Here is a 25,141-nt window from a genome sequence, read left to right as displayed (position 1 = left end):
GTGTGTGTGTGTGTGTGTGTGTTATACCAGAGTTTCTGGATGATGTGATGATTGATGCGTGCAACAGATTCAGCTCTCTGTCCTACCCTGTGACCCCGACGCTGTTCCTGGAGTTCCACGGCTCTGAGCGAAGCCTCGAGGAACAGGTCAACACAACTGGTGTGTGAGTAAACAAAGCGTACAAACAACGCAGATTTCTAATGACTCATGTCACACACTATTGCTGCTGGATAAAAACCTAACCAATAAAATTATTATGAATGTTAATTCATTTTTATTTGAAAATGTATGTTTTGTCACAGAATTATGAAATAAGTGTAATCTTGCTGATTAAATTAAGCATGGGCTGAATTGAAACATAATGCATTTGTAAGCAGTGAAGGCAAATACTGTAAGAATTGCGTCTTTCCTTGAAAGTTACATACTTTTAGCAAAATGTATCTATTTCACTGACCGAAAACGGCTAAGGGGGAAAAGTAAGTTTAACTTTAGTCAAGGCTAGCCGTTGTTATCTCCAGATAGCTTTTACAGGATTTGGCTCCCTTGCGTTGGCTTTGTAGTTGACTGTTTGGTTTTGTTTTTGTGACTGCACATTTAACATGCTTTTCTTTGGAATCATACGTCTATTGCATAAAAAGTGTTGTATGGAAATATAAATGTTGTCAGCTTCTGCTCCCAGCTACATTTTGCCTAAATCTGTAGTTAGTGCATTAGGCTTTGTTGCACAGTATATGAAAGTATATTTAGGAGTACAGATATTAACATATTTTATCCTTTTTTTTAACAGATTTTACTTGATGATTCTCATAAGAAGTATATTATCTGTACAGGATACTCGTTTCAGCCGAGTACTTGGTCAACCGTAGTAGTAGTGTCATAACAGTGTGTGTGTGTGTGTGTGTGTGTGTGTGTGTGTGTGTGTGTGTGTGTGTTTCTACAGAGGACATCACTCAGAGTAATGGTGGATCAGATTTTCAGTGGGCTAGAGATACAGAAACACGGAACCGTCTGTGGAAAGCTCGTCATGATGCCTGGTACGCTGCTTTGGCTCTCAGACCTGGCTGCAAGGTAAAGGAAGGCACCTGCCACTTTAGCCATATTAGCTATATCGCTATAATAAAATACCTCTGTGTTACCATTTGCTTGGTATGAGAAAATACTAACATTAAGAGTATATGAAATATATTCAGGGAAAGGGAAGACAAGTGAGATAATACATTTCACCACCATTGGTAACACTTTAAGAGGATCCTTGGTTCAGGCAGATGTAATATTGTTAATTATTACTATTCTAATTAGGCATAAAACAACGTCCACACTGTAACGCAATAAGTTATTTAAACAAAGAATTGGTAAAAATGGTAAATGGTAAGTAACACAAACACATTTTTTTAATTTAACAGATTCTTGATTAAGCAGCTTTTATTAGTAGTTTTAAGTGACCCTAACTTATTTTGGAAGTTGCAGAAACATTCCTGATTCCTGAAGTACTTTTTACTTAGATTAAAATGATTAAAGCTAATTAATCAATAATGTGTTTTTTTAACTTACAAAGGTGAGTTACATTCACTTACATTTTTTCCCTTTCAACAATTTTTCATTTAAGTAAATTTACCTGGTTTTACAATGTAGCTGGCAGTATCATATTTATTACCACTTACCTCAATGTTACTCTCCACTGTGACTGCTGAGTTGAAAACTCAATACCATTAGAGCTTAAGGTACAGGGTTACTGGATGCTGCTTTAATGTGTTGTAATGTGAACAACTGACTAGTTAATTAGTCCTCTGGTTGAAAGGCTACACCGACACCATCACCATTGTGTGGCAGTTTAACGTCTCACTATATTAAAGCTTTAAATCCTAGTGATTGCAAAAGACAACCTCTTCCAATACTGTGACCTTATCTTCCTTGTGTATGTATGTGTGTGTTTGTCCCACAGGCCTACGCTACAGATGTGTGTGTCCCTCTGTCTCGACTGCCTCAGATCATAGTGGAGACAAAGGAGGACCTGATTGAGAACAGACTTACAGGTAAGTACACTGCAGAGAACAATTTTAAAGCAATCAGAAACACTTACCTGTAGCGCAATTCATCCATCTGGATTGTTTTGGTGTGAGTTGCTGAGTTTTAGAGATTTGAAGATTTGGATCTTCCTTCTCTCTGATATATTGGAACCAGATGGCACTCGGCTTGTGGGGCTCAAAGCACCAGAAAAGTACATTTGGAAAACACAAGCAATGTCTCTCTGCTGAAATCGTGACCTAGTTATAATCCACAGACTATAACCACAGCTCCTAATGTCATTTGAAAGAATCCAAGCAATCAGAGCCTCTAATGCAGTGTCAGTTACTACTCTTGCACGCTGCGCAGCCTGAGGCGCTCTGCCCTGGGGCCGCGGAGTGCTGGATGGGTGTCTTTGAGAAGACGGGTCATGGTGAGAGGAAACGTGGTCTTGGCAAGGCTCATGCACTGATTGTGTGTGTGGAAATTACATACTGCAGCTTTGCTACTTATTTAAGTAATTTAGGGGGTCAGATATGATGCAGAGAATTGAATGTGCTGTTACAAATATGATAAAATACTAACTCACTGCACAGAACAGTGCAGCTTAATGTAAAATGTAACTCTAGCTTATATATCTGACACAGGCAGGACAACAGTGTATAAACCCAGCAGGTGAAGTGGCGGCCTTATGACTGAACGTAAAAGTAACATGACATACTGCTGTTTTCCACGATATCTACTCATTACTTGTTAGGAAAACATAAATCATTTGAACCGGTACCTTTTTTGGTACTTTATGCTTTATACTACTTTATAAGTCAAAACTCACCTTACTACCACAGTGCTGTCATATTTCCCTGTAACCAGTATGCTATTCACATACTATTGGTTTCATACTAAGGGTTCGGACATAATAAAAAATCTCACATAACATAATTCAGCACCGAATAATTTAATGTGAATTAAAACTCGGTAGTACTGATGTGATTCGTAATTTAAAATTGCGAATTAAATAGTATTCTGCGTGATATTAAAATGGGAAAAATGTGCTATTTCTTCTTTGCAAAACACAAGAACAAGCAATGGAGACAGCAGCTGCACTAACACACAGTACAAAAGCAGCGCTGATGCATCATGAGAGCAGTAAAACAGCAATGATATTGTATGTTTTTAGTTAAATGCTATCTTCTTGTACCTTCAGGTCCCATAGCTGGTCATGTGGGTGATGGTAACTTTCACTGTCTGATGGTGGTGGACCCCAGTGACCCAGAGGAGCAGCACAGGGTCCACCTGTTCACGGAGAGACTGGCCAGGTAAAGGGAATCACACCTGTCCCTTACTCACAAATCCACCAGCAGACGGGACTTTTCTCCATGTGGATACCTCCTGAACTAATGCCAAAAAGAGATCCGGTTCAAGAATACGCTCATCCTTACTTGACACATTTACTGTACAGTCATTTACTCAACATTCGTGGAAAGTCCAGATTTTAATGTACTGAATTCAATTATTTATGTTAAACTGAATCTTATCATAACAGCATTATATTTTAAGGATGGTTAAAGGACGTATGCTCCAAGCTTCAGTAAATGTTCTGCCCTGAAGCCAACCAGACCTTACTGCTCTCTAGGTAAATTCTATAAAAAATAAATGTACCTCTTTTAACTAACTAACTCAACTTTAACAATTCCTAATATGTCCATAGAAACATGTAACACGGGCTAAAGACTGTCGACTGTCTTCTGGTCAATTTGGCATCAATATAATCCATAAAGATAAAGTGAATTCTGATCAATATTACCCAAAAAAGATGGAAGTGTATTCTGTACAAACTTGACATTCACCTGCTGGTTGGTAGAACAGATACACAGCAAACTGAACAACACTGTTACATCAGCGTCCATTATGTGTGTTTCTGTATCTGAGGTTTTTTTGCAGCTGTTACCAAAGTAACTACCGGTTCACTGCTTCCTGTCTGGTGCTGGGGAGAGAGGCTACCTGTGTCTGCTTACACTGGTTGTAGCTCATTGCATGGCCCCTCCAGTCGTCTCCAACACACCCAGATATTTAGCCCACTAAATATTTCAAATATACATGCATTTATGGCAAACTTTTCTCACATATTGCACCTACGTTTATCCTGATGAAGGGGTTTTCTTTATTGAGTGACTTTAGCAAATGTACCTGTCAGGCTGAAGAAACGTGTCAGGAGCTACTGTACATGCACTTCGCAGTGGATCATAAGGTCGTCAAGAGGGCCCATTATGGACCTGATATGGTACCATTTGAGTAAAAATGTATAGTCAGCCTGGACATCTATTTCTGAGTGTGTGTGTCATGTGGCTCGCAACCCCTCCGGGACGTCCTTTATCCACCAAATGACATCAGAGAAACATATTTTTAAGCAAAAACTGCTTTATTCAGTGTTTTTAGAAGAGGTTTTAGCGAAAGAAGGAAACCTACCGTGAGAAGCCGAATGCAATGAAAACAACTCCTATGCTACTTCACAACATTGTCAAATGTTGTCTTTTATTATTGTTTTCATGTGAGAGAACTCCAGAAATGACATATGTTTAAGGTATAAAGTGAGTATTCACATTAAGATGTGAATTTAAAGAATGGTTTAAATTAGGCATGAGTTTGGTGTAGTGGAGGTCAAGTTACAGATCACTGTAAATATTGTAGTATTATTAGTTTTGGTTTTAATGATTATTGTTCTATAAATGTGATATCAGTACGATTTTTAGCAGTAAAACAATGTGGTTTGTGTTCTGTGCAGGCGAGCCCTGGCCATGGACGGGACCTGTACAGGGGAGCACGGAGTGGGTTTAGGGAAGAGAGCGCTGCTGCGTGAGGAGATGGGACACATGGCTATCCAGGTCATGCAGAGTCTCAAGGATGCCCTCGACCCAAAGAACCTGATGAATCCTGGGAAAATTCTGCAGCCTAGAGAATTATAAACCGTATTTGAGTCTGAAGGAAAGTCACTAAATAGAGAGAGTCTCATCACAATCTGCTCACTGTTAATGGCTTAATCAGACTGAATGGCTTTTTTTAATGTATTGCATATAAAGTGTTTCCTGTATAAGCTCTTTGATTGTGTGACTAAGATATAGGCCTACTACAGTGTATATTTGTAAGTTATCTTACACCCCTTAAAATTTAGAAGGCCTCACCACCCCCCTGTGAAGCTTTGGCGACCCCCAGGTTGGGAACCACTGCTTTAAACTTACAATGACAAAATAAACAATCAGTAATTGAATCTTTTGCCAATGACTGATTTTCTACTTTTTAAAGAAAAGTTGATTATTGTGTTGAATCTCAATCTTTTGTTGCTTTTGTTTCTGCACATCTTGATAACTTATTATTTAATATCCAGCACAAAATGTTAATTCTTTGGCCGATTTGTTACTTTTCCCTGATTGTAAAGTGAATATCTTTGGGTGTTTGGACAGATGAAACAAACAATGTGAAGATTAAAACAATTAAAAGATTAACGGAAAATAATAATCATTAGTTGGTGCCTTGGTATATGAATGTAACGTTGTGTGACATATAGCATTTAGAGATTTGAAAACTATGACATACTGCGGAATAACTACATGACACATACTGTATGTGACACAATCTGCATGAAAGCTTGCGCAGTGTCAGATGTTTATAGTGTAACAGGATGCTATACAGTTGGTAGTTCTCAGAGACTTTAAGGGATTATAGCAGCTGGCCTCAGAGAATTGCTGCACAACAGGATGTGTATTTTAGATTTTTATAAAAATAACTTATTATAATAATATTATTTTAAACTTTTACTACATCCTGACAGTAGAACATGAGACAGATAATCTGTGAAACAATCAGTTTCCTCTGGCTCCTCCTAGAGCTCCTCATGGCATTTGCAAGAATCCACCGGGCCTGAATGAAAACAACCAATCAGAGCCAAGAAAGATGATCCCAGGTTGCCAAATACAGCAATTTGGAAATGACTTACCAGTCCATTATCTTCAAGCATCCAACCCAAAAAGTTAATATATGATGCCCTGGGAATGAGTCTCAACAATCAATTATATTTCCTGGCTCTGATTGGTTGTTTTTGTTCAGGCCCGGTGGATTCTTGCCAGAGGAACCTGGCAACCTTTAACAGATTATCTGTCTCATGTTCTACTGTCAGGATTAAGTGAAAGTTTCAGCAAATATGACAAAAAGTTATTTTTATAAAAGTTACCTACTGCAGCTTTAACTCCCAGTAGCGGAGAAAAAATACAGAATATTTCTGGATGGTTGTGAGACATCATTGGTTTCTCTTTTGCAAGACACATTTCAGAGTGATGTGGCTCTTTCTGATGGGGACACTCAAATAAGCTGCTTTCACATCATGGACATTGACAGAGCAGGACAACACAGTGTTCTGACTGTAGGTTAATATCCTCTTTCCTGTAATACACTGCTCCACCACAGAGTGTCAGCAGTGCATCCCCTCAGCTCACTGGGGACAGACTGAGACAAAGTGTCTCTTAATAATAAAATGCTCCTTTCTGCCTTAGTAGGTCTATAAATATTGTTATCACATATTTCAGCCATTAATTGAACAGCTTCCAGCACCTGTATTTATCAGTTTAAAGAGTTGGATGCTCTCCCTTTTAGCGTTTTGTTGTTGCACTAGCTCCTTTCTGGGGTATCACTGTCACATGTACAGCATGACTGATTGACAATGGCCTTTTTTGTCAGCTGTTTGCACTCAGGGCTGCAGCTACTATTGAGGACACCAAGGACATGTCCTCATTTAAATTCCTGTGAATTTTGAAGGTTTTAAACGAAGTGCAGTTTAGAGTCTAGCATTACATTATATATTGTACTTGTTTTTAAAGGCCTGTCCTGATATTTTTAGACTAATATTTAAAATGTTGCCTGTTAATCAAAATAAAAGCTATCTATCTAATATTCTACACCATAATTATAAAATAATAATCTGGTACTGTAGAAAAGGCTTTAAAACCACATTTAGACCGTAATATAGGGAGAGCAAGTTATATGAAGTTAAATAAATACATAAAATGTTGATTTTTGTGTTTTTCTTTGTTAAATACAGAGAATACATTTTGTTCTTGTAAGTTATCCTTTATAAAGTGTTTATAAGCTGTAACTAAGAATGCTTTAAACCATTATTAATATAATAATAATAATATTAATAATAATAATAATAAAAATAATAATAAGATGTCTCCTACTTCACTGTAAAGTCCATTCTCAGTGGATGTGCACTGGTGGCTTCAAGTTTCTACATCACACTGTACAAGTTGATACTGGACCAGGACTGACTTCCTTACTATTTGTGATGTCACAGATCACGCTGGTAGGCCCCGCCCCTTAAAATCAGATGTTCAATGAGCACAGAGAAACTTTCCACTTTCAGCAGATGAATGTGAAAACATCCTTCTAGTGTTAAACTCTGCACAGACAGCATTCACACAGCACACTGTAGGAACTAGAGGAAACACTGATCTCTGACTGTAGGGGGGCTTTAAAATTAAAGATCCAGTGTGTAACATTTAGGAGGACCTATTGGCAGCAATGGAATAGAATGTTCATATGTATTAGGGGAGTAAGAAAATGACAAGATATTTTGTGATATTGATTGTCAAACACACATTTTTGAGTTTAACCCCTTAACCACTAGATAGCAGTGTTGTAAATGTAAACTGATACGAATGCAGATCTCACTGTTCTGGATGCATGAAAAAGTCAACCTCTTTTAACTTTTTGCACATGGTATTTTTTTATATGATGACAGTTTTTTCTAAATTTCAATATATGTGCTTATGTTTAGAGTGAGCTGTTTTTATCTACAGAGGGAGTGGGTGTTCTTCTACAGAGTAGCCAAGAACGGACAAACCAAACTGGCTCTAAATAGGGCCTGCAGCCTTTTACACAGCCACCGTAGTTTCTCCTACACGCTTAGCTGAGTCAAGGGGTTTCAGTTGGTTGCAATCTGCAATCTCGCCGCTAGAGGCCACTAATTACACACTGGTCCTTTAAGATATTTATTTTCTCCTCTGTGTCATAAAACACAAAGTATCCTTTACTTATTATTGAAAGAGAGAACTGCAGCTGATGTTAGTTCTAGGATTATCTGTGCCATTGGCTGATTTCAGTGTGTGGTAAACCTTCAGAGCTCCTATATCTTATAACGGCAGGAAGCACTCACATTAAACCACCAGACGAGAGTGGGCCTATAGCCCTGTAGGCTTATGTGTTTTCTCCCTGTGGTCTATTTATATTAGAACCATTTGAGTTAATTGTGTGTATGGTTTATGTGTGCGGCTGTGTGTGTTTCCATGCTTGAGCAGCAGAGAGGGGACCATTTATAGGCTTGCTGTCATTATAGCAGGATAGATTAACACCTATTGCAGTAAGTACTTTACCACAGTTTACCTTATTGGGTAGCAAGGCCAAGAAGACTGTACAAGACTGATTTTGTGAAGAAACAAAGAGCCAGACAGAATAAAACCAGCCTAATCACACTCACACACACACACACATGCGCAGGATTAGACCAAGTAATCCCAAACAAAACATGTGAGCCAGTAATCCCAATAATTTAGCATATGGTGGAAAAATCTGTGCATAACTGGGTAATAACAAGCAAATGCTGTCTGAAGGCCTGGCAGTGTGAGAACAGAGCAGCATCATGGGTAATGGAAAAGACATATCTCTATTTCTACTCCTCAATTAACAGAAGTCAAGTGAAGAAAGGGGATTCCCTTCAGATATGTTAATTTTCCAAACCTTATCTCAGTGGTTCCCAACCTTTTTCCTTAAGTGACCCATTTTCATCATTTAGTGAACTGACGACCCCTGACTCTGACATATTTTATCCATATTTCACATTATATTGCAATTGTCCTGTTAGACTATTTACATTTAAATTTTTTCAAGATTCAAGATTCAAGATTCAAGAAGAACAGGGAAATTACAATGCAACAGTTTCAGTACAAAGGTGGGAAAGTAATACAGGGTTAGAGTAAAAATAAGCCAACATAAAATAAAATAAAATAAAATAAAAGCTAACATAAAATAAATCAAACAATTAACTAAATGCAACAAAATGCAAGCACTTACAGGTAACATAAGTAGAAAAAAACCCCCAAGTAACTAAATGTGACAAAATGCAACAAAAATTGCAGTTAAAGGTAGGTATATACAATATGCGCACCGTGCACTTTAGCAGCATAAATTGAAATAAAATAAGTACAAACTAAACAAGTGATAAGGAGCGATTGGATAAAGTGATAACAGTGGTAAAAGTGATAAAAAATTGTAGCAGCATTCGTTAGCAGCATAAATTAACTAAGGTACAGTACAACTAAATAAAGTGATGAGTGAAAATTGGGTAAAAAATTATAAAGTGACATTTGCTCAGGGCACAGTGTCTCCACTGTCCCTCTCGCGACCGGAGGTAGATGAGTTATACAGTGTTACATCGGGGGGGAATGAGTCTGTTGCTGAGGGTGCTTCTGCTCGAGGTTAGCACCTGGTGGAGAGGGTGAGCGATGAGCGTTGTTGTCCAGGATACTGCGCAGTTTACACAGCATCCTCCTCTCAGACACCACCACCAAAGAGTCCAGTTGGACCCCCAGGACAGAGCCAGCCTTCCTGATGATCCTGCTGATCTTCTTGGCGTCTGCTGCCCTCAGCCTGCTGCCCCAGCACACAACAGCAAAGAAGATGGCACTGGCTACCACCGACTGGTAGAACATCCTCAGCATGATGTTACATACGTTGAATGACCGGAACCTCCTCAGGAAATAGAGTCGACTCTGGCCCTTCTTGTAAACAGCCTCAGTGTTCTTGGCCCAGTCCACTTTGTTATCCAGGTATACTCCAAGGTATTTGTAATCCTGGACAACATCCACAGTCACACCGCTGATGAAGATGGGTGCAGGGACAGATTTCCTCCTGCAGAAGTCCACCACCAGCTCCTTAGTCTTGGTGGAGTTGAGATGCAGATGGTTAGTTGCACACCACTTGACGAAGGAGTCCACAACGCCCCTGTACTCCTCCTCCTTCCCCTTACTGACACAGCCAACAATTGCAGAGTCGTCCGCAAACCTCTGCAGGTGGCAGGACTCGGAGAGGAACTGAAAGTCCGAGGTGTACAGGGTGAACAGAAAGGGGGAAAGAACAGTTCCCTGTGGAGCCCCAGTGCTGCTGACCACAGTGTCAGACACACCGTCCTGCAGTCTGACATACTGTGGTCGAACCGTCAAATAGTCCGTAATCCAGGAAACCAGGGGAGGGTCCACCTGCATCGCCGTCAGCGTACTCCCCAGCAGAGCAGGCCGGATGGTGTTGAACGCACTGGAGAAGTCCAAGAACATGATTCTCACAGTGCTTCCCGGTCTGTCCAGGTGGGTGCAGGCACGGTGGAGCAGGAAGATGATGGCGTCCTCCACTCCTAGTCTCGGCTGGTAGGCAAACTGAAGAGGGTCCAGTGATGAGCTGACCAGGGGCCGAAGAAGTGACAGGACCAGCCTCTCCAGGGACTTCATCAAGTGAGAGGTCAGCGCCACCGGTCTGTAGTCTTCGGTACTGGTACCAGGCTGGATATCTTCCACAGCACAGGGACCCTCTCCAGACTCAGGCTCAGGTTGAAGATGTGCTGCAGGAGTCCATTCAGCAGCTCCTTCCTCACCTGCTCTGCAGTGAAGGTCTGTCTGCCGTGTGTTGATGGGGGTGGGGAGAGGTGATGGTGGGGGGGAGAGGACAGATAGGGCATAGTCAGGAAGGAACGGCGGGGGGGGGGGGGGCAGCAGGGCTGGAGGTTTGGAGGTGGGTGGGTTGTAGAGGAGCTGGGGGAGGGGTAGTCCGGAGCCCTCTCATCAAATCTGTTGAAAAACAGATTCAGCTCGTTGGCTCCTTCAGTACCACCTCCTATTGTCTGGCTGCCAGATGGTTTGTAGCCAGTGATGCTCCTCATGCCGCTCCACACGTCCTTCAAGTTATTCTGCTGGAGTTTGTGCTCCAGCTTCCTCCTGTAGCTGTCTTTACCCTGTTGGATCCTCTCCTTAAGCTCCCTCTGAACAGGCCTCATCTGCTCCCTGTCCCCAACTCTGAAGGCCCTCTTCTTCTCATTCAGCAGGACCTTGATGTCTCTGGTGACCCATGGCTTGTTATTGGGGAAACAGCGTACAGTCACTGTAGGCAACTCCCAGTCTGTTAGTTCAAAGCAGCCCTGCAAAGCTTCATTGGTCTCCTGTGACCATCTCCTCACAGTCCTGGTGGTCACAGGAAGCCGGTGGACTTGGGGCTTATACAGGGACTGCAGGTGGATGAGGTTGTGGTCTGATCTTCCAAGAGGAGGAAGGGCAGTGGAGCTGTAAGCCTCCTTAACATTGGCATACAGCAGGTCCGGTGCCTTGTTTTCCCTGGTGGGACAATCCACAAACTGCTTGAAAGTGGGCAGTGTTGCAGCCAGAGTGATGTGATTGAAGTCCCCAGATATCGCAATGAATGTGTCTGGGTGGATGGCGTCACTCGCGTGCACCGCGTTTGCAGTCGGAGGAATGTAAACAACCAGGATGATCACGTGTGAGAACTCCCTCGGCAGATAATATGGCCACAGACTCACGGCAAGCAGTTCAATGTCCGGGCTGCACGTCAAGAAAAATCAAGAAGGCCTCGCGGTCCCAAATGGGGGCCCAAAACCCCAGGTTGGGGGGCTCTGCCTTCTGTGCACTGTGAATAAACTGATAATACACATGAGTGACATGTGTTTAAAAGGAAGCATTTTGATAGATCACAACACTCCTTTTGGTTTTAGACATAACTTCTAAATGCCGTCCTGAGATTTTTGCCTAATATTTGTTTGTTTGTGATATTTATCAATCACAAAATAGAGTTAAAAACAACAAAATCCAATTTAGGCTCAGTTTGGGCTATAAAGGTGGACTAGCCTACCTGATGTCCACAGCTGCACATTGTCATATCCTGAACACTACAGAAAATATCTAAGCCCAATCCAGGGATGTTTCCAGAGGGGGGGGGGGGGGGGGCGGTAGTACTGGCCACCCCTGAAATCTGATATGCCCCCCCAAGTGCCACTCCATTGTCCTTATCTCTTCCACTCGTCTTCCAGAGGCTGTAGCTCCATTTTAAAGCCAGCTTTAAAGCTAGTGAATATATTGGTATCATATGGATCTAGATGTCATCTATTGGTACCAACCATGCCATGCTCGCATGTCAGGAAGAGGTCTTAATAATGCTCCAAAGTTAGGCTTTGGCATGGCCATTCTCAAAGGGATCCTTTGACCTCACATTTAAAAATATCTGAATGAGATGGGTTCTATGGGTACTCACAAATTGGAGACACTTAATCCTAATCCCATGCAGTGTTTTGAATATTTCTGCATACTGGGGTCCATAAACAGTGTTGGAATTACATACATTTGGAATAACTGGAAAACTGAGACACATAATGCCACCACTTAATAAATCAGTGCCCCACTTGTGCCCCCCAGTCAAAAAAAAAGTCTGGAAACGCTCCTGGTCAAATCCCCTCGATAAGGAATTAAAACAGTGTATTTGCCTTCTCCCAGCACTGTCTCCTGTCCTGTCTGTATTTATGATCCGAGCTTGCGCACTGAGCGCCTCCATTGTCTGGCCACAGCAGCAGCAGCAGCAGCAGCAGCGGCGGCGGCGGAGCAGAGAGTAGCGGAGCGCGGATCTGAGCGCAGGGGAGCGGCTTCACTGTGACCCCGATCTGCGGGGGGAGAGCGACCGCTGGTTGGAGACCACCGGAGCGGACAGCAGACGATCGCGGACGGCGACGTCATTTATTTATTTTTGTTGTTGTTGTTGTCACAGACAGATCGTCGTTTTTTTGGCGGTCAGACAGACAGCAACAGTTGTCACGATGTCTGAGATCAGATGAGGCGAGAGCAGCGGAGTGAACATTGCGGCGCTGCTGTGATCCGCGGCCGGGGCGGGATAAACGTGTTGCTGCCGCGTCCCCGCCTGCAATGATACAGCCGTCCTAAATCACCTGGGACGGCGAGGGGAGCGTGGTGTGTATCTGTTTGTCATTCTGGGCTTTCGGCGTCATTCGGCTTGTCGGCCGCCCCCCCCCTCCTCCCCGGTTGTGTCGAGGTTTTGTCTGCGGGTGAGGTGAATCCAGACGTCAGGGCGGGCTCATGTTCCGCTCAGCAGGGAAACGGGCTGTTGCGTCTGCAGAGAGTCAGAGCTGACGAGCCTGCTGAGACACACGGACAGACAGGCAGGCAGGCAGGCCGAGAGACAGACAGGAGCGAGGGGAGGGGGGCGACAGCCTGTTTCGGCTCTCTCGACCCTTTGCGGTTCGAGCCGAGCCCCCTCCTGTTTCAACCCAGAACCCCCACCCACTTGCCTCCCGCTTTGGATGGGGGGAAAGCAGAGCACGGCGGGTCGGCCCCGGGGTGCTTTTCCCGGTGTCTCTACGGATGACAGCGCGGTGCCACCCTCGGCCCACTTCGGCCACTACCGGCCGAGCGGCACCATGGGCCTGCGGAGCCGCTCGGTGAGCTCCGTGGCCGGGATGGGCATCGAGCACAGTCCCGCCGTGCCCTTCGGCTTCTACACCCCAAGAGGTACGGACTCGGATCGAGCCGGAGGGGGGTCAGGGGGCACTACCGCCGCCCCCCACGGTACCGGCTACCAGGACACTGGGGGCGGAGGGCACCACACGGACGGGGTGCTCTATCTGGGGTCCCGGGGGTCGCTGGCTGACACCTTGCCCCTGCACATCGCACCCCGCTGGTTCAGCGCGCACAGCGGTAAGGGCGGTCTACTCTGCACATACAGACACACACACACACACACACACACACCCATCAGGCAGAATTTGGGTGACGCTGAAGCATTAATCATCAGGGAAAGCCACATACAAATGCATTCCCCCTGACAGACAGACACCTACAGTCACACACACACCTTGTTTACCTGACACCAATGCAGTGTCATTAAATTTCACAGCTATGAAGGGAAGTTCAGGCCTGCCCGAGGATGCTCTCAGTGAGAAAGACGGCCTTAATACAAAAAAAAGGCAGCTTTAGGCTTGAAAAAAACAAGCTGACCTGTGTGTAAAACAATATGTTTCCCTCTGGTTCTCACCCTGTGTTGGCTCAGGCGGGTAAACTGCACAGAAATCAGCCTCTTAACTCACAATACTTGACAGGCAATTGTCTGAAATTGAAGATATCGAATTCCACAGGTTCAGTTTAAAAAAATCAGACTCCAATTTTGGTCAAACACTGGCATGAAAGTGCAGTTACTAGGTCATTTCATCAGCTGAGGGAAATGCTGTGTGTGTGTGTGTGTGTGTGTGTGTGTGTGTGTGTGTGTGTGTGATTGGATTTGGTGAACATAACATTGCAGGGAGTGCTCCGTCTTAACTGTCACCGCTGCACCGTCTGCATAGGTCATCCCTTGTTGTGTGAAATGACACCAATAAGCCTGCTGCCAAATCTGGCTGAGTCAATTAGCCCAGCGATTAGAGGGGAGGAAGGGGGAGGGAGGGAGAGACGGGAGAAGGAAGGAGGAAGAGAGATGGAGGAAGGTGAGGCGGGGAGGGAGAGGATGGAGAAAGGGGTTGGGTGGGAGGGGGATTGTATGTTCACGCTTATCATCGGCTTACCGCTTGCTCCACAATATGCCTCTGTGTGTACACCTGTACACACACACACACACACACACACACACACACACACACACACAGTACATGTAGGTACGCACGCAAACAAATCCTTAACCACATGGACACAGCTGGTTCCCTTCCAACTGCACATACAGAAACACACACAAACACTCAGCAAGAGTCCTCGAGGAAGATTACACACACACACACACGCACGCACACACCACACGCACACGCACACGCACACACTCCCCAGGCTCTCATTACCAAAGCCCTGACCGGCTCACAGCAGGAGAATAGCAAGTTGGACATCAACATCTCGGCTGTTTTTCCCTGCCTACATTGCTTAGCGACTCTGATGAAGTCGAAGATGAAGAGATAGCAGAGCAAAAAGGGTGCACGTCAGAAAGAGAGGCCTTCAGGAAAAAGTAAAAAACACAGGAAACACCAACACGTTAAAGATGAAACCTCCTTTTCAGACTCAAACTAGCATTGTAGCAAAGTTAAGGACATTTTTGGGTGCACTACTGTATGGGCGTGGTCAGTGGCTAGCTTGTCGTGGCTATAAAGGTGAGGCTAGGAGTGGGAAGTCACCGCGACAGCTGAGGCAAGCGGGAAAAAATACTAAACAGCACATTTAAACGCACGCTGAACACCGGCGCTGACGGCTTTAGACGTGCTGGCGCGAGGTGCTGCACACCTCAGCCTCAGGCAAGAAGACAGACAGCCCGCCAAGATGAGTGACAAGGGCTGGAGCGAGAGCTGGACCGTCTGAGGGGGGAGACGATACCTGTCTGAGAAAAGTTGCAGCTTCAATCTGGTATTCTTTTTCTCAGTGTTGGGGAGCAGTCAAGGGTGGAAGTAGATAAGCTTACAAGATAGAGTCTAAAGTATCTGATGAAGGTCGCTCTGACCAAAATGTCACATCTTTAATGCTGTAATGAAAGATTGGTTGCTCTTATGGGGAGTTTTGCCCCCTTTTCATCCATCGAGACCTCTGCTCCGACTGCTTAGCCTGACCTTTCATTTCCTGTGTAACTCCAGCAGAAATGTTCCTCTCCCAGGGCCTTTCTGGTGGTGAATGAGATTCTTCTGGAATGAATTCTCGCTGCCTGAGGCTGCGCTCAGAACGACAATAGCGTCGTGTTAAAAAATCCAGGGTGCTCTTTTATTTCAGCGAGACCACTGCGTTGGCACAGTGGGGTGCCGCTGCAGAGGGAGAGAAAACGTATGTAGTCCGTCAAAAACAGTTTGTCCTGGTTCAACTTTAGCTGCAGCACAGAGCACTGTCAGATACAGTGGCATCTAGTGGTAAAGTTACAGATTGCAACCAACTGAATACCGCTTTTCCAAAGTTCCATTTTAGGGATGGGGAAAAAAGTTATATTCTTAAAATCATTGAACAATTATGTCTCGATGCAAAAAAAAAATCAATAATCGGAACTGTAAAACTAAGTCTAACACCTGTAACAAAACAGTACCGGGTGGCAGACAAAATGGCGGACCTCAGCATTAACATTAGATGGTTAAACATGACGGAAGAGAACATGTGCGTTGTGTTTTATGTTCTAAGGATAGATTCGACTTGTCTTTTCTGTTATTGTGTTCATTTAAAAAAAACACCCTGTGGTAAATGTAATTCAGGTTAGAGCTGGGCAATATATCATTATTGTGACATGAACAGAATAGAATACAGTCTAAAACCTTAGAAAAAAAGGGTCTTCAGGTGGTTGCTGTTACAGTGTTAAAATAAAAGACTGACACCTTGAAGATCAAGTGCCTCTAAGGCTGCAGGGCTGCTGTCCTTTAACACGGTTTGGTTTCTTCCTAAGGAATGATCACACCTAGTTAGAGCAGTTATTTCAAACCCTGGAGTTTCTCAGTTTGCGTGTCCATTTCTGCAACTGGAGCAAGACCTGGTTGAGAGGGAGGTCTGCTGGGACTGATGCAGCTGTGAGCCCACCCAGCTATAGGAGGGACAGTCTAATATGAATTTAACACAAGAAACATATGCTCAGTTTGTTTTCGTCCAACACAGGAAACTCCTCCGTTTTTACAATCTCAATGAAAAGGCATCAATTATTTATTGAGAATCTCCTTCCCCAAACAGGGGGATAATCTTTTATTAAATATGAAAACCACAACAGGCACGACACTCAGACTCACGAAAGGCGGTGCTCCATATATCTGATGCTTCGTGCCTGTTTATGCTGGAAGAAATCCCTTTTGCAGACCATGAAAAATGCAGTTTTCCTGTTATAAAATAAATATAGTTTACTTGAAAATGTCCATGTGAAGCCTAACTAAAGTAATGCACAGATGCAACAATTACTCCAGTTAATACCTTGACATTACTCTTCACATCATGTCCTTTTACTGCTGTGCCATGAAAAGAAAAAAGTTCTGCCTTAAAGGACTATACCAGTAATTCTGCATGGTTAAGAGAAGTCACAGCAGTGTGAACCATTGTTACAATTGGTTTGTGTTCTAAATTTCCTTGAAGTCATTTCAGTACACCTTGTGTTCAGTTTTAATATGAAAGTGAAGATGGTGTTGAGAGGTCGTGAAGTGTTGAGGATCACATAAAGTATTTCTTAAGTGAGACTAGATTAAATAAGCTCTTTGTTATTGTTGTCTTATATTTATTAGTGTTCATTAACCTTCTGATCAGACTGGAATGCAGTTGGAGAATATACAAGATAAGAATTTTGTTAGCAGCAACAAGATCCAGGGTGAAAAAAAGTTGCTCATCTTCTCTGAAGCATCTGTTGAGTCAGACTGCACTGATCTAGACATTTCACCTGAAAATATTGTCTGAATAAATCCATGTAATATGCTTATTTACTGATGAATGTGGCTCCCAGTTTGGGTTATAGCAAGTGTAAACCCACAGTGACGTCACCCATTGATAGAGTACTGTTTTGAAGCCTCAAGTTTGGCATTCTTCTTTCATTCTTTGTTTTTTGGAGCTAGAAGTGACCATATTTTGACGAGACCGTGGAGCTGGTTGGTAGCATACTGCAAGTTACGGTGCACTTGGTTTTTACTCTGTTTTCAAGTTACGGTGCACTTGGTTTTTACTCTGTTTTCAAGCTGGGAAAAAATGGTCACGCATGTTCTTGTATTACAAATAAACGGTACACAAAAATATGTTTCTAAAAATATTAAAGGTGAGAAAGTGTTCCTTTAAGTAGATGTAATAATGTTGAAGATGCCACACAAGAATTCAGATTTTTATTTAATTGGTTTTGGGAGATAAATGCTGCATTCGGGGAGCCTTTTTTTAGGGTTGGACATTTACTCAGTATAAGGTTTTATTTCAGAATGACATATTTAAAGGACCAGTGTGTAGGATTTAGTGGCATTTAGTGGTGAAGTTTCAGTTTGCAACTAACTGAACACAGCTGGCGTCTGTATTTCACAACCTGGGAATGAGAATGGGCTGTGAAGTGTATAAGAGAAACTAAAAAAGGTCCTATCTAGAGCCAGTGTTTGGTTTGTCTGTTCTGGAGTACTGTAGAAACATGGCGGACTTCGTGTAGGGTGACCCGCGGCATATGTAGATAAAAACAGCTCATTCTAAAGTAACAAAAACACAGTGATTCTTATATTCAGGTAATTATACACTAATGAAAACATACCTATGAATATTATACACCATTCCATGCCAATAGATCCTCCTAAATGTTACACACTGGACCTTTGATCCAGCAATGTCACACAGGACCAAGGCTAGATTATCAACTGGGCACCAGGATCCCAGAACTTCAGAGGCCTCAAAAGCTCAGGGCTTACCATTGTATCTCTCAACTCTGTTTGTTTGTGCTCATTTTAACTGAACATTTGTTGGGTTACAGGCACAACATCATTCAATTCCTAAATCAATGCGTTAACTACCACTCAGCAGCAAATCAGGTAGTATTCTAGCTTGGAAAAAACTCTCACTGTATGTGAGAGAAAATGGGGGTCATGGGTTAGAGTCAGAAGGTTAATGTGGCCACATATCAGACAGTCGATGTTAAGATGAATGTCAAAAAATGTTGGTAGACAGCTGCAAAACAAGTGTGTATAACTGAGAAAGCAGGGTCTATCCAACAACAACATTCTGTCTGCTGCTGTGCACATAGACCATAATTCATCTTTATCTTATAAGCAATGCTCGGAAACTTGGTTGGTACTTTGAGAAGAAATCTTATAGTTTACACACAGTAACAGAATGTTCTCATATAGAGTGATTGTGAGACAGAGTAAAAGTCCTTGACCTTTATATTCCCATATTCATAAAGTGGTTGCTGTTGATGTAGGGCGGCCTACACACACGTGTCATTCTTAGATGGATTCTCAGGAAACACTCATTGTTGATGTACTGAAAATGCTTCAGTCTCTCAGCTCCTCTATAAAATGGCTGTTAATCAGGAAGGCCACAGGTGCCCCCCCCCCCCTTTTGCCCTTGGGAGGTTGGTGTGTGTGTGTCTGTGTTTTGAGAGATAAAGAGGTGGGGGGGGGGCATAGAAGACTCAAAATCATCGTCACAAGGAAGAACAGATTGCCTCTTTAAAATTCAAGACGAAGACCAACAGTAATGCAGAAGAGTGTGTGTGAGTGTGTGTTGATGAACATCCATTGTGATGTTAAGAGATTTACTAGGCTAATGTTAATCACGACACAGACCAGAGAGAGCCTTGCAGTTGCATTTGTTATGTAGCCTTATGCGGTCTCGCCTTGAGATTGTATCCTCTCATGTGCAGACACTGTCCACACACACACACACACACACACACACACACAGCAGTCAAGTTTCCGCTTCCTCCCATCCATCTTTGGTCCGGTGCAGGTAGAGGTCAAACAAGGCACACTTAAATGGCTGCTGTTTGATTCAGGAACATGAATGGGTTTGAGGATTTAGCATTCATTCATGTTTTTACAACAGCTTTATTTTTTTGGGTCCCGTCTCCATCTCACTATACCTCCGCTGACAGAACATATGGCGGCTTGCATCTGTCTGAATCCGACCTCACAGGGAGGCATTGTAGTCTAATTCAGTGCCTGTGATTGACAGTGGGTAATTCAGTGATAAGCACCGCAGTCGGTATTCAAAAAATCTCCCAAAACTTTTTTTTTATGAAGAAAAGTGTATTCTTGCAACTTAGTCTTAATTGTAATGGGTTTTCTAATTGCATTTTCTTGGCAATCTGTACTCTAAGCAGTACAAGCAAAACCTGAATGTTCATTGATATTCCAACGGATGAGAGAATGATTGGAAGTAGAAGTAGATGGATGTGATGCAAACAAACAGTGAGGTATAATTTTTTTTATTGACTATTGGTTGGTGGCTGCCATGACTTGAGATGATTCTTCTATTGTCTTGGACTTGTCTTGGACTCATTGGTATTTGCACTCAGACTTGTCTCAGACTTGGCCAGTGGTCTCGACTTCGTTCTTGCTATACGTTTTTTTCTGAAGTAACTACCTCCTTCCTCCTGTGGATGCCTCCTCTGATTTTTTTTGTCTCAGTCTTGACTCTGTCTCTCATTTGGACTTGGACTTTACTTGGACTCGAACTTCTTTGGACTCGGTTTTGACTTGGATTTGAACCTCTTTGGACTCGTTCTCAACAAGTTCTAGTCTTGGACTTGTCTTGGACTCGACAAAGGAGGTTTTGACTACAATACATGTTGAACCACCATGATTCTACAGAAACTCAACTTGAACGTGAACTATTAAAATAATTTAAAAAAATAAGTGAATCATGATTTGTCAATGACCAGGCCTATTACTCAGTTTGGTTCTGAACCTCTTATTGGTGGTTAGTTACATACATACAGAATGTGTATTCTATGAATAACCAGAATGGATGGATTGTATCTCTGACAATCAGCTGATACATTAGGCAGATTAGAAAATTATTTTAAAAAAAATTAAGTGATAGAAACAAACCTTGTTTCATAACATTAGCTTTTTTTGCTTTGCTTTGGTCTTGTGTGCAAAAGGTTTTGCAATGCTTAATTGCTTTGATTAGTCCCATTGTTCTACATCTGCTGTCAGTGAGAAGTATGAAAAGCTGGCCAGTTTGAAAAGGGTTTGAACCTGGAGACCTGCCACTAAAGTCTGGAGTCCCTATAATTAATATGTCAAAAAACAGTCAGATGTGACAGAATGAATAGGCCGGAAGAGAGAGAGAGAGAGAGAGAGAGAGAGAGAGAGAGAGAGAGAGGCAGAGTGAATGAATCATTAAAGGAAACAGGAGAATAAATCTGCTCATTGTGGTGGGGTATTACTGTGATGTAACTGAGGGAAGAGGCAGGGAGACAGAGCAGGGATGTGGTAAAGCCAACTAAACTCAATTCAGTCACCTTTTTGCACTGATATAAAGCTTTCTAACCCAAATTGATAGGATAAAAAAGTGGTTCTCAACTAAGAGTACATGTAGCCCAGGGCACACCTCCACACAAAGATTGTGGAGTAGCTAAAAAAACAAAAAAAACAATTATGATTTACTTTTAAAGAACATATCCACATAATAATTTTCGGGAGTAAACTAAACAGCTAAATTAGATTACAAAGTGGTGTGATACTGATCTTTTCATATAATTTGGTACAATAATGTCACTGTATGCAGTTGGAAGGCTGAGCTGTATTCAAATGGTTGCAGTCTGCAACATAACCACTAGATGTCACTGAGTCCTACACACCGGTCCTTCAATAGTTACCGAATAGATACATTTGTTATAGTTTGCTAAAAGTAATGGATAAATGACTAAATTAGCTGGCTAATAGTAGTGGATAAACAGTTAAGTAAGTTAGCTAAATATAATGAATAAATTATTTAAACAGTTAGCTAAAAGTAATGGATAAACTGCTTAAATCATTAGGTAATGGATAGAAAGGTTAAAGGGTTAGGTAAAAGTATTTGATAAAAGTTTGAAGTAGTTACATAACAAAAATTGATCAATGCAACTTGACCCGACTGACCTAAACATTGAACATTTAATTCTATGGGTTTTAAAGGGTTTTGCAACAGACGCACAAATGGTAACATCCAGTTTAAAGTCAATTGATAATAAAATATTTGGAACACGATTGGTGTCAGTCGAGTGGTACTGGAGCTCATCTAGCTTTGGAGGTTCATTGTTTTGTTCATTTACTACATTCGAAAGACAGTTAATCAGGACACTAGCAGAGAGGAGAGAGACAGACAGACTGACAGAGGCACAGACAGGTTAGATCCCACCCCAACCCAAACACAAATAAATGGTTTTACTGTACAACTCTGTGCTTTAGCAAGCCTTTGATCATTACATCCATCAGTTAAGCAGTCATCCCTCAGACCAACGGGCCTCCCCTCCACCCTCCTGCCTCTTTATTGACACATCCTGTCAATACAGCATCAGTGCTTAATCAATACAGCATTTGCACAGTTTTTCTGACCAACAAGTTTAATCCCTGCCGACCTTGGCTGCCAATTCCCCAGTGATACCTTGCAAGTGGAAAGGCATTATTAACGCTTAATGACATAGAATGATAGAGCAGAAAAGAATAGAACTTGATACTATTCAATAAAGGCCTTTGCAGTTGACTTAGTCCTCCCAGCAGCCACAGCTGGTGCCATCACCCAGGTCCATTTGTAACATGCATGAACAGTAGTGATGAATCAATTCACAAATCAATTGTTCATTTGAACAATACTTTTAAGTGGGGTGAGCTGCATCAGTTCATCGCTGGAACTAAATCAGATTTTCAGATGAGTCAAGCATCTATGGTTAAACTGCAACTCAACGCATTTGAATACAAAAAGCAAGCACTCTGGATGAAGGCAATTGCCACTTAAAGTGCTTCGGTCAACCACAATTGCTAACTCCACCTTTTTCATTCAATGACGACATTCAAAGATGCTTCTGCACTTCATGATGCAAGCGTGATAGATCTGTGATCTACCACGTTCCTCCTTCAGTGTGTGGATTACTCATTCAGTTGCTTACAGCTAGCTTAGCTTATTGTAATGTATGTAGACTGAACAAACTCATTATAATGTAAAAAATGTCGATCAGTGTTTCCCAAAGGTCTTGTTTTGTCCACAACCCAAAGATATTAAATTTACTGTCACACAGGACTAAAGAAACCAGGAAATATTCATATTTGAGAGGCTGAAATCAGAGAACCTGACATGCACAGGTGTCCTTTATAACACTAATCATGGCTTTGTTCCATTGCAGTGGCCCAGTGTCAGTGCGAGCTCACTTACAGCTAGCGTTAATGTTTTCAGAGACACCTGTGCTTTTCCTGCTGTGACATGTCAGAATGTCTAATTATGACATTGAACAGGTATGTGCTTGTTATTCCCTCACTGGTTAGGAAAATGCACATAGGTAACAGTTTCCATTGAGAACCACCAAAGAGGAACCACAACTTTTGTTTTAAAGAAACACAGAGAGGCAAAAGTCTCTGAATCCATGGAGAACAAAAACACAATTTCACATTTCAACAATCACACACACTTGCACACACAAAGAAGCTATTGCACTCTTATACACATGATAGACACACACGGACACTTGCATGTAGGAAAACACAGTTTTAGCCTTTCAAACACACACATGCACGCCGTCAGCTTAAACCGGGTTAGAGGGTGAACCGATGACTCTTTTCACAACGCTGCGTGTAATCTCCTGCCTGAGAGTTCACCCACCCATCTGAGGTGCAAAGCAATTACTCAGCAACCCCATTACTTCCTCTGTCCCCCTCTCTCTGTCTCACTGAGCGGATGTCTGCATGCCATTGTCCTCAGATTACAGACGCATTAAGCAAATCTTCCACTTCTAGGCTATACATGGGTGCTTTTTAATTTAAATGTAAATAGTGATAAAAACAAACAAACATGGATACTCACCCACATTTGTATTATACTGTAGCAGCTCCCCACTGATTATGTTTATACCAACACTGCAAACTTAAATTAATATAACCAGTATTGAAGGATTTGTCAGCATTTGTAGCACTAAGCAGAAATGATCCACGTGCTTGCTGTTAAGGTTCTCTCAGTTGGAGCACAGTCATCCTCTGAGCTAGTTTAACAGTTACCAGTTTAGCTCACATTACATTCAAAAGTATTTATTAAGATACATTGGGTGACATGTTTCACAATGCTAAATCAGACTTGTATCTGTCTTGGACCACGTAGTGGCCAACGCTGTCATGAAAAAATCTGATTTGAGTGATTGGGGGCGCTGCTGAGCCCAACTCCGTTGCCCGCTCGCCCCACTCTGGCTATTGTCCGCATTCCGGCCCCGCTTCTATGCAAGTGGTGTAAGAAAAGGTAGCAAACCAGGACCTTGAGCTCGCTGCCCGGGTGCTTCCAAATGCAGTTTGACGCTGTTTTTATTTTCCTGCGACTATCTGACAATTAAAGGGGGTCGACTCGGACTCTTTCCATCAACCAACACTTCAGTCCACTATTAGGGGACAGACCTACTGTCCTATCACATTAAAAACAAAACAATAGCATGTACTATGCATTTTTGAATGATATAGCCAGTTTTGCACTTTAACATAAATTGTATCTCATTATCTTATGATGTAATCAGAACCAGTAATACTTTATTGATCCCCGGTCAGGGGATTTGTTAATCTGTGTGTTTGTCTCCAGATTTCAGTAGGGATACTTGCTGATCTAGTCTCCACGCCAGCCGGCTTCTACGCAATCAGCTGATCCCTGGTGTAAACAAAGCGTTTGTGTGTCGCGACTGAACGAAAAACCAAACGGCGAAAAACCAAACCAAAACTCTCTCTACCTTCATCTTTAGAGAGGGCGCAGCTTAAATAAAGTATTGGTAAACAAAAAATTAAACAAGTAATATAAAAACAAAGCTAAAGTTAGATAAAGTAAGACGGGAGCAACTGTAACAGGCAGCATGCACTGTCGACACATGTGCACAAATGCACGTGCGATATATACTATATAATAATAATAATGTTATATTTTATCTTGAATGGTAGACTTATATTTGCTATTGCTTTCTTTAATGTATTGAAATTTGAACCTGTTGGATTTCCTGCCAATCACCCCCTGATTATTTAAAGAGCAAAACTCATAAAGCAACATCAGGCTTCCCATGTGTCCTGGGAAACCTGGCAGTCATGGAAACACCTGGTAATTGATTAAAATGGCCTGAAAATAACCTATGTTGTCCTGAAAAAATGTTTATTGTATTTTAGCCCTACACTCAGATTGCCTACATGAACCTAGGTGCGTAATTTCTTTGAAACTCCACAGTTGGTAGCTGCACGGTATGCAACTTGAAAGTGAATTAAGCAGACAGCAGGCGGAACAGAAAAATGTTTCAAACACTCCCTTTTCATTCTGCCCATGTTAGTCAGTTTAGCTGCTCACACCAGACGCGAAGTGGAACGGACTTGCAGCTATCTTTTTGGCATCGTAATGAACCTGAGACGAAGTGTCTCATACATCATTAA

The 25,141-nt window shown here is 42.4% G+C and overlaps 2 protein-coding genes across 2 annotated transcripts in view; both read left to right on the top strand.

Moving 5' to 3' along the window:
- ldhd (lactate dehydrogenase D) overlaps nucleotides 1-5,517 on the top strand; it is a 29,543-nt gene extending 24,026 nt beyond the window's left edge. The window contains exons 8-12 of the mRNA XM_051383236.1: nucleotides 31-159; nucleotides 941-1,068; nucleotides 1,943-2,033; nucleotides 3,209-3,320; nucleotides 4,787-5,517. Coding sequence (XP_051239196.1) covers nucleotides 31-159; nucleotides 941-1,068; nucleotides 1,943-2,033; nucleotides 3,209-3,320; nucleotides 4,787-4,967 — 641 coding nt within the window. The 3' untranslated portion in view covers nucleotides 4,968-5,517. The remainder of the gene's footprint in view (nucleotides 1-30; nucleotides 160-940; nucleotides 1,069-1,942; nucleotides 2,034-3,208; nucleotides 3,321-4,786) is intronic.
- Nucleotides 5,518-12,714: 7,197 nt separating this feature from the next.
- znrf1 (zinc and ring finger 1) overlaps nucleotides 12,715-25,141 on the top strand; it is a 59,872-nt gene continuing 47,445 nt past the window's right edge. Inside the window, exon 1 of the mRNA XM_051383348.1 lies at nucleotides 12,715-13,811. Coding sequence (XP_051239308.1) covers nucleotides 13,418-13,811 — 394 coding nt within the window. The 5' untranslated portion in view covers nucleotides 12,715-13,417. The remainder of the gene's footprint in view (nucleotides 13,812-25,141) is intronic.

Source organism: Dicentrarchus labrax, unplaced genomic scaffold, assembly GCF_905237075.1.
Source record: "Dicentrarchus labrax unplaced genomic scaffold, dlabrax2021, whole genome shotgun sequence".
NCBI lineage: Eukaryota > Metazoa > Chordata > Actinopteri > Moronidae > Dicentrarchus > Dicentrarchus labrax.
The sequence above is the reverse complement of the archived record's forward strand: the minus strand, read 5'-3'. Positions and strand labels throughout refer to the sequence as shown.